This window comes from Nesoenas mayeri (assembly GCF_963082525.1).
Source record: "Nesoenas mayeri genome assembly, chromosome: 2".
Taxonomy (NCBI): domain Eukaryota; kingdom Metazoa; phylum Chordata; class Aves; order Columbiformes; family Columbidae; genus Nesoenas; species Nesoenas mayeri.
Genome location: NC_137543.1, coordinates 102800425 through 102816182, shown reverse-complemented (window position 1 = coordinate 102816182; position 15758 = coordinate 102800425). Strand labels below are relative to the sequence as shown.

Below are 15758 nucleotides of genomic sequence, written 5' to 3'. Positions count from 1 at the left end.
AAAGCCTGTGAAAGGATTTAGTTTAAGTAAAGATGGGTTTAAATGTAGATAAAGTTGTGTTAGCTTTGATGGGTCTGCAGTGTTTTCTGCTCATTTTCCTTCTGTGTTATATTCTAGGGAAAATGGATGCCTCTCATTCACCTGAGCATCAAATGGGGACAAATAAGCCCAGAGCAGAACTCAGAAGAGATATGTCTTAACTCTGATTCCTACTGATAGCTGTAATGGAAGTTTAAGGGAAGCTTTAAGAGCATTCTTCAAAGCCTTGCATTTTATTAGGAGGATGTTGCATTTCTCCAGCTGTTTATCCCTTCCCTCAGCTTGGATGTTTATGCAAAAATGTGGGAAAAATATTCCATCTGCTGTGCTTTGTCTCTGCTGTTTTTATTTGGCATAAATAATTACAGACAAAACAAGTGAGAATTCCCTTTAATGGTGATGCTGTAACATTTTTTAAATGTGGGGAAGATAGATCAAGTACTAAAATAAAACAGATGCAGTTAGATAAATTAAAATGTCTTGCACAGTTTGATAGCATTATGGATCCAATTCACTCATAAAAATGGCACTTCTCATGCTCGTGGAAAAGTTACTTTTTTGCTTGAATCGGCTGTAGGGTCTTAAGAAATTTTGGTTGGTGGCTAGCTGTGGTGCAGTGGATAGGTTTTACCAACAGTGCAGAAACATATCTGACAAAAATGGTACCTTAAGCACTTGCATGCTTACCAACACTTGATGTGCAGTAAGGATTAGCAGAAGAATGGAAGGTAAAAACAGATAACAACATAAAACTCATAAAACTACAAGGTTGTGTGCCTGTGGGCAGAATTCTTTGTAGTATTCCTATTTTCTAAAAGACAATCACCTTTCAGGTTTAATACCATCTAAGAAATAAGGAAGGCTGGTGGTTTGGCTAGGCTGAGGAGCTGAGAATGTAGGTGTGGAGAGGCTGAAGGCAATGCATTTATAAGAGAATGGCACAGAAATAGGCCTTTTTGTGAGGTTAAAACAAGTAAAATTGTTAATGTTGACATATGGGTTTTCAAATCTTTATGTAATACTGGACTTATCTCAACTTGCTGGCTGTATTAACTGCATTGCAAGGGGTCTACCATCTCTCTCTTTTCACCCTACTGTGTTTCTAGTTCTCCATAAAATCAGTAGGTTCCTGGCTACTGTTTTCTTGAGCATTCATTCAAATGTGAACACATACATGAAGTGCTATCTGACTGAATGTAGAATCCTGTTTTTCTTGGGCAACTAAATACATGTATAGATGCTTTTGCAGATTAGTCTTATATTTTCCCCACTTTGGAAGGTCAGGGTGTAAGGAAGATCAGCTGGATGAAATTCATCCATAAGCTAGGAAAAGCCTGCATAGTCATACTTGGCTTACCAGCTCACAAAAATGGAATAGAGTGCTTGAAAGATTTTGTTTGTTTGTTTGTTTTGTTTGGTTTTGTTTGTTTGTTTGTTTTTGTTTTTTTAACCTGCTGGTAACATTTTGCAGATAGTAGAACAGTATCTTTGCACATAAATGTAGGGTTTGTTCTGTGGATTACCTACTTTCCCTTCTCACTTACCAGATCAGGCCCAGTCAACATGGCTTTATGAAAGGAAGGTCCTGTTTGACCAACCTGATCTCCTATGACAAGGAGACCTAACTAGCAGGTGAAGGAAAAGCTGTGGATGTTGTGTGCTTAGACTCCAGTAAAGCCTTTGACACCACATCCCACAGCATTCTCCTGAAGAAACTGGCAGCTCACAACTTGGATGGGTGAACTCTTCATTGGATAAAGAACTGGCTGGGTGGCTGGGCCCAAAGTGTTGTGGTGAATGGAGCCAAATCCAGTTGATGGCTGATCATGAGTGGTGTTCCCCAGGACTCAGTATTGGGGCCAGTTCTGTTTACTCTCTTTATCAGTGATCCGGATGAGAGGATTGTGTGTATCCTTAGTAAGTTTAGAGATGACTCCAAACTGGGTGGGAGTGTTGAATGTTGGGTGGCAGGGTTGGAAGGCTCTACAGAGGGATCTGAACCGGGTGGATCATTGGGCCGAGGCCAGCTGTATGAGGTTTAACAAGGCCAAGTGCTGTGTCCTGCACTTGGGTCACAACAACCCCAGGCAGTGCTACAGGCTTGGGGAAGAGTGGCTGGAAAGCTGCCTGGCAGAAAAGGATCTGTGGATGTTAATCAACAGCCGGTTGAACAGCCAGCAGTGTGGCCAGGTGGCCAAGAAGGCCAACAGCATCATGGCTTGTATCAGGAGTAGTATGGCCAGCAGGAATAGGGAAGCGATTGTCCCACTGTACTTAGCACTGGTGAGGCCACACCTTGAATCCTGTGTTTACTTTTGCCCCCCTCATCATAAGGACATTGAGGCACTAGAGAGAGTTCAAAGGAGGGTGACGAAGCTGATGAGGGGCCTGAAGCACAAGTCTGATGAGGAGCAGCTGAGGGAATTGGGGCTGTTTAGCCTGGAGTAAAGGAGGCTTATGGGAGACCTTATTGCTGTTTACAACTTCCTGAAAGGAGGTTGTACCATGGAGGGTGTTTGTCTCTTCTCCCACGTAGTATGTGATAGGACAAGAGGAAATGGCCTCAAGTTGTGCCAGGGGAGGATTAGATTGGATATTAGGAAAAAAATCCTTCTCAGAAGGGGTTGTCAGGTAGTGGAACAGACTGCCCAGGGAAGTGGTGGAGTCACCATCCCTGAGAGTGTTTAAAAGGCATTTAGATGAAGTTCTTAGGGACATGGTTTAGTGCTAAGGTTAGGTTAGGTTATGGTTGGACTCAATCCTGAGGGTCTCTTCCAACCAAAATGGTTCTATGATCATGGACACAGGAGGTACAATAGAATTGCTGAGTGGCAAGGAGGTTGCAGAAAGACTGCCTGGGTAATCTCTATTTTGAATTACATCTTTGTAATTATTTAGGATACAGTTAAGGTACCGTCTCCGCTCTACTTTCTGACAAAAGCTCTATGGTGTGACTGTAAGCAAAGCAGAACCTTGGACTGCATAAAAACAATAGCAAAAGGAATCGTAGAACAGAAGGGAGTCAAGGACAGAATTTTTAGATTTTTACTTCTTAGTTTTCTGGGGCACATGGTAGAAGACGTTAAGAATTTAGGGAGGAATCAGGGCTAAAATTGAGAACTTGAGCAGATATTTCATTTTAGGCCTACTTTATCCAAGTTACAGTCTTTAGGCTCAAGATGAAGAATTTGCACTGCAGACTTAGGGTTTTAGCTAGAGGATGACCCTGATGGTCAGTGTAATCATAACTGTGGAGTTGTATTGCGAATTGCATTGGAGCTAGGTGTTGCACATGATAAATAAGGTTGGCATATGTGAAGGCAAGGATTACAGGAAAGAGTAGATGTTAGTAATAGCATTATTGCATTGCAACTGTGCCATTGTGCTGTTGAGGCTTTTCTCCAAGTTCAGCGGTCTGCTGAACAGAGGCTTGCTTGATGCTTGAATGCTTTCTACCATTAAAAAGTTTGAACTGAAAGTTTTCCTTAGTTCACAGGACATTTGACCTCATTTTTTGACCAACCTTTCTTGGTTAGTAAATATTCTAAAAACCCCTGGTTTTGTAATACTTGCTGCAAATAAAAGGAATTCGGCTTACATTCAGAGGGAATGTTCCTAGCCTAGAGGCAAGCTAGACAAAGCAGATGAGAAAGTATATGATATAATCCAAAAAGCTAGACATTCACACTTTTGATAGTGGTGGTTTGGTTTTTGGTTTTTTGGGTTTTTTTTAACATTTTTTGGTGTGAAGATAGTAAACTGTGTTAATACATTTGCAGCTAGTAAGACTGTATTTTCTCCCTAGAGGCAGAATGCTGGTTCTTCAGAGCACTCTGTACAATCATATACCTGCTTTATGTGGTCTAATAACTAAAGCAGTGTACAGTATGGGATGGGTCCCAGGGCCCTCATTATGTTCTGGACTTTGGCAGCAGAACAGAAATGTTTCTTCATCTCTCTGCTTTGGTTTCCCTGTCTGTGACATGGCAGCATTGCTAACTTCTGTTATAAATACTAAGCTGTCTGCACTTCTTGAGCAGATTAGACATGCACTAGTTCTCAGAGACAGAGAAGGTACTGCAGTGAATTCTGACTGCATCAGATACATGCATATTCTGTAGAGTTGCCTAAGCTGCTGAAATTGTTAGCAAAAATACTCTGGGTTTAAGTAAGTCTTTGGGTCTTCCTTGTTGGTGCTGGGAGATTAATTACTTCTAAGAGCAATTCCCTCAAATCTAAAGCAATGCTGTACCAGAATTCCTTCAATATGTTGACACCTGGAGAGGATGCAGATAAGTGGAAGTGTAAATTAATATAAATCTTTCAGTAGAACTGACAGTTGGTCTGTACTGAGGCTCTGGGCTTATTTATATGTACCTAGTATTCATGAAGCTACAGAGAACTGACAGCCAGAATTCACAGAAACAATAGCTGCTTGTCTCATAATTATTATTGGAAGAATCCAGGTTAATACATGACTTCATCTAGGGGAGTTTTCTCAGCTGTCTGCCTGCAGATGAGTATGTATTGTAGTCTCTGGCAAAAGAAAGTTTGATATGAGAATACTTCTTTTTCTAATGGGTTAGGCATATGCTGAGAACATAGATCTGTACTTTCAGTCTGGTTTAGCATGAGTTAGTCATGACCTCAGTCAGTTTGATCTCTAGCTTAATCTCTGTCTTCACCAATATCTCTGTCTATATAATGTGCTGTATTATCTATTGCAGAGTGAGAGAAGGGACCAGAACAGGTATTTTTGTTATACTAATATGACACAGACTATAACACAACATACCATAGCATAACACCTAGTTGTCTAAATATTCAGTTGATTTCTGGAATTCTGTTTTTTTGGGACAGTTGTTCTTTCACAAGCCTTCTGAACTCTAGCATCTGCTTATACCTCTTTCTTAATGTCATATATGGCTGTGTTTGGTGATGTGGACCTGCTAGCTTGGAGCCAGCAGTATTTGGAGAGATTGGGATCACTGGCTAGTCCCACCTTCCTTCCCTGTGCTGGCTCTGGAAATGTGGTATCTAATTGTGTACATATTAGACTTTCTGGATGGTGATGAAAGGTGTTTCTTTGGTTAGCTGTAATTGTTGTACTCGGCATCTACACAGCTCATGCTTTTCGATAGCAGCTTAATTTTGTTTTACAGAATTTAATAATTGGTATTTTGGAGTAGTCACTGTATTTTGTCACTTCCACCTGTCACCCTGTTGTGGCCTGTCCACAAATTACTGTTAGCCTTTACTTCAAGCAGAAGCTAGCATGTACCTTCTGGTACCTTTGTCCTGGAAAAAAAAAGGGTGAGGAAGACTCAAGACTGCATTTGATCTTGAATTTTTGGCAAACAGGTTATTCTGTATTTCTCACTGGAAGATTATTTCTTTAACATAGCATGATCTCTGTCCTCATCTCTTATCACTAATAAAGATACTGACCCCATTACAAATCTGATTTCATGTCCTGTGTTCTGCAGTTCTTTACCTTTTCATAGAGTATATTAATTAATATATTTCTCTTAAGAGCATGTTGTTTGTAGTGTTAAGAAACAAAATTTTAAGTTAAGGGTAAGTCAGTATTTTCATAAACCATGTAGCTTTTTAGTAAATTTCCTGCTATTACATGGGATTTTAACAAACTGTAATTATGGTTCAATAAGAAAAGGCGTACCTATGAAAATTTTGGGCAACCACAGCAGAAGCCTAGTTTTAATCTACCCTTGACTGCTTTAGATGGTGAGAGGTTCTTTGAAATTAGTCTGCTTTGCAAACCAGATTTCACCATTCAAAGCTGAACCCTTTTCTGTAGAGCGTGTCCTGTTCCCCCAGCCCAGAAATACTTGAAACACCCCAATACAATGTTCATTTACTGATGTCTGAGAGAACTAAGTCTATTACTGGCCTTTCTAAAGGCCAAATATGTTCTTTAGGCATTTTTCCTATACCAAGTCTAGAAACTAATTTATTAGTAACTGAAAGTAAGTAAAAAATGTTTTCAATAGATACAGCTATCATATTGAAGACAGTAGTATGGACAAAAAATAATTTAGCCGTTTTAAAAATCACACAATTCAGGAAATCGGAACCCTTTCAAGTGTGGGTTTCAGCTCATGATTTGAAATCACTACTTGCTTTTTTAAACACACTTCTGCTGTGCTGTACAAAGTTGAGTTATGGCTATGGGTAACATGGGATTAGGCAAAGTTGGTCAGCAAGGTACTGACGCTGACTAAAGAAATATTTTATTTCAGGAGATACTTAAAAATATAGGTGTGTGGCTATTTTTTCTGGTTTCGGATGAGACAAGACCAACACAGATGTTTTCTTGCTTATAGTTTGTAAACTGTTCAATTGTTGTATCTTTCAAGGATATTTACATTGAATATAGATTCTTGACAGAATTGCTAAGAGCAAGAGGGGGGGATTGGACTAGAAGATCTTTTGAGGTCCCTTCCAATCGCAAACATACTGTGATACTGTGAAGAGAGGGCTAGCCCAAAAAATCTCTTGGAAGATTGATAGATTGATTGCTTCTATGGCATGCTTCTGACACGTTAGGGCTTTTTTCTTTATGAAGACACCTGAAAATAATTTTAGTGTTCTGCTGCTCTGTTTAAGGTTTCTTTTAAAAAAGGCAAACCTATCCTACATGAACATAGGGTAACCTGAAAGTTATTCTCTGCAGTAATGACATCCCTTCTCAGTGCTTCTGCATCATCAATTTAATTCCAAATGAATTCTACAGCTACAGTTCTTTGAATATAAACTTGAGAAATAAATGGTTTTGTTAACTAGAGAGACTTATCTAAGCATTTCTGAGGCTTCCTTACTTGTTATCCCCTACATTATATAACTTTAGTAGTATAGCATTAATACTTCGCCACACTTTCAAAATATTCATTTTTCAATTAAAAAAAAATAATAAAGGTATTTTTATTTTTCCTTTAGAAATAAAAGTAGATAGTAATGCCCACAATGCAAATGGCATACTTTTATTCAAATCAGTAGAGTGACAATTGCCATTAAATAAAGGAACAAATACCAAGTCTTCTCTTATAGGCTGACATAATGACAGTGCAATTAGGTTTGTGCCTTATTTTGGAATGTTCCTTCCTTGACTTTTTTTTTTAATATGCTAGATTTTTTTTCTAGATGGGCAGAGTTACACAGTTCTATGTATTGACTGTTTGATGGTGGAGGGCACTGAGTTCTTGCTGACTGGGTATACCACTTATTCTTCATACGTTATGACAGAAACTGTAGCCTGTAAGTAAACTAGTGCAAGTTAATGTAGTGAGTTTACTCTTCTCTTCTTTGTAGCACAATGGCTGACAATAAAGCGAAGTCAACAAAACCTGTGAATAAGACTCCTCCAAAGTCTCCTTCAGACCCAGCAAAGGACCGAGCAGCAAAACGATTATCTTACGATTCAAACAGCTCCCATGAGGGAGCTATGGCAGGAGAAATAAGTGCTCTGGAAGAGGCCTTTAGAAAATTTGCCATCCATGGTGATACAAGAGCCACAGGAAAAGAAATGCATGGGAAGAACTGGTCAAAGCTATGTAAGGACTGTCATGTGATAGATGGGAAGAATGTGACAGTCACAGATGTTGACATTGTCTTCAGTAAAATCAAGTAAGTTTATTTCTGACAATATTTCCTTGTCTCCCCAGCATGTTTTGTAGATATCATCTAAATTTATCTTCTGTTGCTTACAGATGTTGTGAGGCACCGTATGTGTTTGCCACAGTTGATCCTTTTCTTTTTCCTTATACTGTGATGCTTTGTCTGAAGATACAGCTTTCAGCTTCTGTCATGCTATCTTAAACTGAGTTCAGTGTCACAGGTGTTATGCCATACAAAGAGTTATGATGTGATCAAGACAAATGCAGGGTATTCAAAAAACCACTTCTTTTGAACTGCAGTAAATGATGTGAATGTTTCTTGAAGGATATCTGAGTGAAGTCAGGATGTAGTTTTGTATCTTGCCAAAATTGAGCCACAGAGGACAGAGGTTAAGGTGTACTAAAAGCCATTATTCTAACAACAGTCCTGATGTCCAGCACACCACCTACTCAAGTTCAGAGTGTAGGGCCATGCCAAACAGATGATGAATTTGTGATGCAGACTGATGGCTGTAATTAGTTGGTTAGGATTATCTCAGTGGTCCTAGTTGTGAGCAGACTGGAGCTTTAGTGAAACTTTCTTCCCAGATCGAAAACATAGGCAGGCTTGATCCAGAAACTTGTCACATCCAAGGGAAGACATTCAAATGTTCTGGCATATTCTGTATGAAGCCCCAAATATTTTTATTTTTTTTGTTCTTGCATTATGTGTAGCAGTGCGTCATTTTCACCTTCTCTCTCCCTTGGTATCTGATGTGATAGCCTTGTCTTTTTACCTTTTCATTACCGCAGTAACTGTTTAAATAGTCTCTGTCAAGGGTTTAGATTGTGGGGTGACAATAAAACCCTGGCAGATGTATTGTTAACCTCCTCTCCCCCCCACTTCTCTCTTTGGCCCTTCCTCTCTCCCCCTTCCCACTAAGGACAGGTGATTGGGAGGAAAAGAAGGACAGAGAGAAGAGAGTTGGAAAAATTAACAATGTTTTACTAATGCTACTAATAAGAATAGAGAAAATAATACAAAATATACAAAACCAATCTTGAAAGTCTCAGCAACTGCAGAGCCGGCACCCAAAGTCCTGGATTAGACTCTGCAGCCAACCGGAGCTGGATTCAGTCTCTCACTAGGCCTCAGTTTGCAGGGACGACTAGCAAGATCCTCTCCTAATGTTGGCCATAAGCAGGAGGGAAAAGAAGGCAAAAAGGGAAAAGAGACGAGCTCCTTGTGATCTCCCACGTTTATACAAAGTATTCACGTGAATGGAATGTTATACACAGTTGGTGGTCAGTTTCTTGGTCACTTGTTTCGCATCGCCCCTCTTGCGAGATGTCCATCCATGCTTACCAATAACTTCACATTCCATTGCTATGTTTACCAAAACATGTATCTGGTTCTCCAGGAAAATGCAGCTAATATGAAGGCTTTAGTTGACAGGCAAATTCACTAAAAGAGAAACTTGTTTTTTAACAAAACTGGGACATTCCACCCCTTATAATATGCCATTCACAGAATACTTAAACCTTATCAATACAATCTCTCAATACAATCTAATTAATAACTACTATATATATATATATATATATACACACACACGTACATCTATAAACAGGAGTAATTAATCTTAATCAGTGGACCTTCCTTTGAAAAGCTTCATTAAGTTCATTTTGTCAAAACAGTCTCCCAGGGCAGGAAAAATGGTACAAGTGCATCTCATGACCACTGTTTTGGGTTAAAGACATCAACTTTGAAGAAGTTGTCAGGCACCACTCAAAGAAGCTAGCTCTGGTTTCATCATCACTGTCTCGATCTGAAAGACACTGATTAAACACTGTTAGTATGGCAGTTCACATCATGCAGTTCAGTATTGAATATTTTCACCTAAAATCAAATCCCCTTGAGGTACACACTGAACTTCTCCATCCTTAAGCATCACCCACCACGTACTGCCAGGTCCCTGGGCAAGAACAATCCCACGAATGGGCTTGCCTTTGCCTGAGGCAGGAGTAACCCAGACTGCCTTTCCTAATGTATTTTTCATGTGTACTACAGGGACCTTATCTCCTTCCACAGTACTAAGAATTTCTGATTGGGCAGGCCTGGCTCGATTGGTTGATTCCCTAATATTGACCAACCAAGTGGCTTTTGCTAAATGTGAATCCCAGTTTTTAAAGGTTCCACTACCAAGTGCCTTTAGTGTAGTTTTTAACAAACCATTGTACCTTTCAGTTTTCCCAGAGGCTGGTGCATGATATGGAATACAATATACCCACTCAATACTGTGTTCTTTGGCCCAATTGTCTATAATACTGTTTTTGAAATGAGTACCATTGTCTGATTCAATTCTTTCTGGCGTACCGTGTTGCCAAAGGACCTGCTCTTCAAGGCCCAAGATAGTATTTCGGGCTGTAGCATGAGGTACGGCATATGTTTCCAACCATCCAGTGGTTGCTTCCACCTTTGTAAGTATATAACACTTACCTTGACGTGTTTGTGGAAGTGTAATATAATCAATCTGCCAAGCTTCTCCATACTTTAACCATCACCCCCCATACCATACAGGTTTTAACCGTTTCGCTTGTTTGATTTCGGCGCAAGTTTCACATTCATGAATAACCTGTGAAATACTGTCCATAGTTAAGTCCACCCCTTGATCGCAAGGCCATTTATATGTTGCATCTCTACCTTGATGCCCTGAAGCATCATGGGCCCACCGAGCTAGGAAAAGTTCACCTTCATGTTGCCAGTCTAAGTCCACCTCAGCTACTTTAATCTTAGCAGCTTGATCTGCTTGTTGGTTGTTTAGATGTTCCTTGGTGGCTCGACTTTTAGGCACATGAGCATCTACATGACAAACTTTTATAGGCAGGCTCTCTAGCCGAGCAGCAATGTCTTGCCACAGTGTGGCAGCCCAAATGGGTTTACCTCTGCGCTGCTAGTTGCTTTTCTTCCATTGCTGTAGCCACCTCCACAAGGCATTTGCTACCATCCATGAGTCAGTATAGGGAGAAAGTATTGGCCACTTCTCTCGTTCAGCAATGTCCAAAGCCAGCTGGATGGCTTTCACTTCTGCAAATTGACTAGATTTACCTTGTCCTTCAGTGGCTTCTGTAACTTGTCATGTGAGACTCCACACAGCAGCTTTCCACCTTCGATGTTTTCCTACAAGACGACAGGATCCATCTGTGAACAGTGCATACTGCTTATCAGTCTTTAAAAGAGTATTATACGGTGGTGCTTCTTCAGCACGTGTTACTTCCTCCTCATCTGGAGGCATCCGAAAGCCTTTACTTTCTGACCAGTCTGTAATCACTTCTAAGACCCCTGAGCGATTGGGATTTCCAATTCGAGCTCGTTGCGTGAGCAATGCAATCCATTTACTCCATGTAACATCGGTTGCATGATATATAGAGGGAACCGTCCCTTTGAACATGCAGCTCAGCACCAGCAGTTGAGGTGCCAGGAGGAGCTGTGCTTCAGTACCGATCACTTCTGAAGCAGCTCGAACTCCTTCATATGCTGCTAGTATCTCTTTTTCAATTGGAGTATAGTTGGCCTCAGATCCTTTGTATCCTCAACTCCAAAAACCAAAGGGTTGACCTCAAGTTTCTCCTGGTGCTTTCTGCCAGAGACTCCAGGTAAGTCTATTATCTCTGGCTGCGGTGTAGAGCACATTTTTAACATCTAGTCCAGTCTGAACCGGTCCAAGGGCCACCACATGAGTTATCTCACGCTTAATTTGTTCAAAGGCTTCTTGTTGTTCAGGGCCCCACTCAAATCGGTTCTTTTTATGAGTCACTCAATAGAGAGGGCTCACAATCTAGCTGTAGTCAGGAATATGCATTCTTCAAAAACCTACAACACCCAAGAAAGTCTGTATCTCCTTTTTATTAGTAGGTGGAGACATTGCTGCAGTTTTGTTGATCACATCCATTGGGATATGACGACGGCCATCTTGCCACTTTATTCCTAAAAACTGGATCTCTCATGCAGGTCCCTTGACCTTGCTTTGTTTTATGGCAAAACCAGCATCCAAAAGAATCTGAATTGTTCTCTCACCTTTCTTGAAGACTTCTTTCGCTGTGTTGCCCCATATGATGATGTCACCAATATACTGCAAGTGTTCTGGAGCTTTACCTTGCTCCAGCGTGGTCTGGATCAGTCCATGGCAGATGGTAGGACTGTGTTTCCACCCTGGGGCAAGCGATTCCACGTGTACTGGATGCCCCTCCAGGTGAAAGCAAACTGCAGCCTGCACTCTGCTGCTACAGGAACAGAGAAAAATGCATTAGCAATGTCAGTTGCTGCCTTTGACTCCAGTTCAAATTGCAGTTCTAGCATGTCAGGCACAGCAGCACTCAATGGTGGTGTAACTTCATTCAGGCCATGATAGTCTACAGTTAGTCTCCACTCATCACTAGACTTCGGCACTGGACAAATTGGGCTGTTAAAAGGTGAGCGAGTCTTACTGATCACGCCCTGGCTTTCCAATTGACGGATCAACTTCTGGATAGGAATCAAAGAGTCTCGATTGGTGCGATATTGCTGGCGATGCACCGTTGTGGTAGCAGTTGGTACCTGCTGATCATCAACCATCAGCAGTCCTACAACAGAAGGGTCATCTGAAAGACCAGGCAAATCAGACAGCTGTTCAATTTCCTCAGTGTCCACAGCTGCTATACCAAATGCCCACCTAAACCCTTTTGGGTCCTTAAAATACCCTCTCCTGAGGTAGTCTATGCCAAGGATGCATGGAGCATCTGGGCCAGTCACGATGGGATGCTTTTGCCAGTTTTTCCCAGTTAGGCTCATTTCAGCCTCTACAACAGTCAGTTCTTGGGATCCCCCAGTCACTCCAACAATATTGATGGATTGCGTTCCTTTATAATTAGAAGTAATTATTGTGCACTGAGCGCCAGCGTCCACTAAAGCTTTGTACTCCTGGGGGTGTGTTGTACCAGGACATCGTATTTGTACAGTCCAATAAACTGTTATCCCTTTCCTCCACCTGGTTGGAGGCAGGGCACCTCTAATTTCTGTTTTGCACAGTCTCTGGGTGTGAATTAGAGGTTCCTTCAAGAGCATCAGAATCTCTTCTGCTCCTTTTGTAAACTGGAGCAGCCACCTTCCTAGGAGTTTTTCCTTTGATCTCACGTACTCGTTCCTGAAGTTCTGAGATAGGTCTCCCATGCCACTTATTCATGTTCTCTCCCTGCTCATGTAGGAAGAACCACAGTGAGCCTCTTGTTGTGGGCGGCCTCTGTCCTCTCTCTCGAGATTGGAAATGCCTTCTCCTAATAGCTGAAACATAGGTTTGTGCAGGTCGTGAATGGTACGTGTCTTCTCTGAGTTCTTTGATTTCTTGCAACAGCTTTTCAAACCAGTCATCAGATTTTTCACACAGTTTCTCCACAGCAAAGACACAAGCCTGTAGAGAGCCAGCAAGGCTGTCCTCAAAGTCTCAGAGCTGCTTAATCACTTCAGTAATATTTTGTACACCTCCAGCTGACCAGAGCATTCCTGCCAATGACTTAGCATATGCAGGTGGTGCACTTTGTACAAATCTGCGCCACAGAGGTCGTGTACAATTGATTCTATCTGGGTCCATCCCCTCTTGGCTGTTTGGTCCAAAATAGATGATCTCACTCACAGCTAATTCTCTCAGGAACTGGATATCTCTCTCTATAGTATTCCATTTCCCTAGTGTGCATATACAATCTTCCTTGTAGGGAAATCTTACTCTCATAGCTGCCAGGAGTCAGCTCCAGAGGGTAGTGTCATTAGGGTCTCTTGAAATTGCCGTATCAATGGTGGAATCTTTTGACAGGGATCCCAGCTGCCTGGCTTCACCACCCTCCAATTCAATTGTTTCTGCTCCATTGTCCCATCATTGGAGCAGCCAGGTTAAAATATTCTCGCCTTTGTGACGACTGAAGTCTTTTTGCAGATCTCTCAGCTCACCTGGAGAAAAGGACGGAGTGGTGGTCACTTCATCTCCTCCCTGTCCTGATGATGCCCCTTGGGTTGATGTTGGCCCTGTGCCATCACCTGCTGCATGGGTAGTCTTTCTAGTGACTTTCTTTCTAGTGGGCAACTGATGCTGATATGGGTTCACCATCATTTGATTCATTTCCAGAGTCTAAATGACTGTCACAGTGATTGCTATGATTACATCAGCAACAGTGACCAGTGTGTGAAGAAGGCAGGCCTGCCTTGTTAGCCTTTGAGGCTGGAGAAGTAATGTTATCTGCAGCGACCGTGGCAGGGGAGCTCTGCATAGGAGCCGGAGCTTTAGCCTGTGAAGCCGCAGTTTGAGGGGGCAGTGGCTGCAGTGGCAGCTTTCACTGTTTTGCTTTTTCTCCAGCGGCTAGGAGTGCTTTTTGCTAAAGCTTCCGAATACGCACTGCAAGTCTCAGGACTAAAAAGGGATGCAAACCTCCTATTGAACCTCATTTATCTTAACAGTAACACAAACTGACACACATTCAGCAAACCAGATAACACCATCACAGTTCTATCAAAACTCCAAGGATATTCAAAGCTCTCTAAAACATTTGCAAACTGTCCTAGTGAAAAAACGAAAGTATTGTTAGTCAGCCTTTCTAAAGATTCGCTCGACCAATTAGCAAACACATAGCTGTACTGCTCTCTTATCTTTCCCGGAGGCTTTTCAAGGTAAAGCAGAAATGAGGAGAAATTCATTAGCGGCTGCAGTATAATGAAATAAACCAGTGCCAAACCACATAGTATCATCATAACCATCGTCCAGTTTCTTGTTGTTATGTAATGAATACTTCAATTCAAAAAGAAAGCCCAACACAGATATGGGATCACTGAGCACAATGTAGAAAATAATTGATACAACTTATGCCGTAACATCTTTAAATCAATGTAATTCACTTTGCCTTAATACCACTAAATAATGTCCGAAGCAAACAGACATGAGTATCACAACTCTGAGTTGGCACTGTGCCAAGAAAATTGAGAGCTATGTCAGAGCAGTAGAAAAGCCAAAAATCTCCAGATTTGCCCCTTTCTCTTGCCCCATGTTGGGTGCCAATTATCTGTTGAGGGTTTAGATTGTGGGGTGACAATAAAACCCTGGCAGATGTATTGTTAACCTCCTCTTCCCCACCACTTCTCCCTTTTGCCCCTCCCTTTCCCACTAAGGACAGGTGATTGGGAGGAAAAGGAGGACAGAGAGAAGAGAGTTGGAAAAATTAACAATGTTTTACTAATGCTACTAATAAGAATAGAGAAAATAATACAAAATATACAAAACCAATCTTGAAAGTCTCAGCAACTACAGAGCTGGCACCCGAAGTCCTGGATTGGATTCTGCAGCCAACCAGAGCTGGATTCAGTCTCTCACTAGGCCTCAGTTCACAGGGACGACTAGCAAGATCCTCTCCTAATGTCGGCCATAAGCAGAAGGGAAAAGAAGGCAAAAAGGGAAAAGAGACGAGCTCCTTGTGATCTCCCACGTTTATACAAAGTATTCACGTGAATGGAATGTTATACACAGTTGGTGGTCAGTTTCTTGGTCACTTGTTTCGCATCGCCCCTCTTGCGAGATGTCCATCCATGCTTACCAATAACTTCACATTCCATTGCTCTGTTTACCAAAACATGTATCTGGTTCTTCAGGAAAATGCAGCTAATATGAAGGCTTTAGCTGGCAGGCAAATTAACTAAAAGAGAAACTTGTTTTTTAACAAAACCAGGATAGTCTCACACCTCGTTGTGTTGAAGGACATGCTTTAAGGAAGGTCCTTTAATTGTACTTGTAGCTTGTATGAATGTTTATTTGGCTTATGCTCTCAACTGTTGTGGTGTAATGTTGGGGAGGACATGCAAACTGGAGTTGCTTACAAGGGTAGCTGAGAAAACTTGCTAAAAACACTGACCATTTAGAGTGCATCAAAGCATAGAAAGGCAGTGAATAAAAGGACCTTGATCTTGAAAGGCTGTCCAGTGTAATACACATAGTTAGAATGATATTACTTATTTGATTTTTTTCTTTGTTTTTTTTCACCTCAGAGATCTTATCTAGATAATTGAAAACACTATGTATGCACACTTCAGCC

The 15758-nt window shown here is 41.3% G+C and overlaps 1 protein-coding gene across 1 annotated transcript in view; it reads left to right on the top strand.

The window, feature by feature from the left end:
- Positions 1-7372: 7372 nt before the first annotated feature.
- TPPP (tubulin polymerization promoting protein) overlaps positions 7373-15758 on the top strand; it is a gene marked incomplete at both ends in the record, with an annotated part of 44581 nt that continues 36195 nt past the window's right edge. Inside the window, one exon of the mRNA XM_080340573.1 lies at positions 7373-7683. Coding sequence (XP_080196699.1) covers positions 7373-7683 — 311 coding nt within the window. The remainder of the gene's footprint in view (positions 7684-15758) is intronic.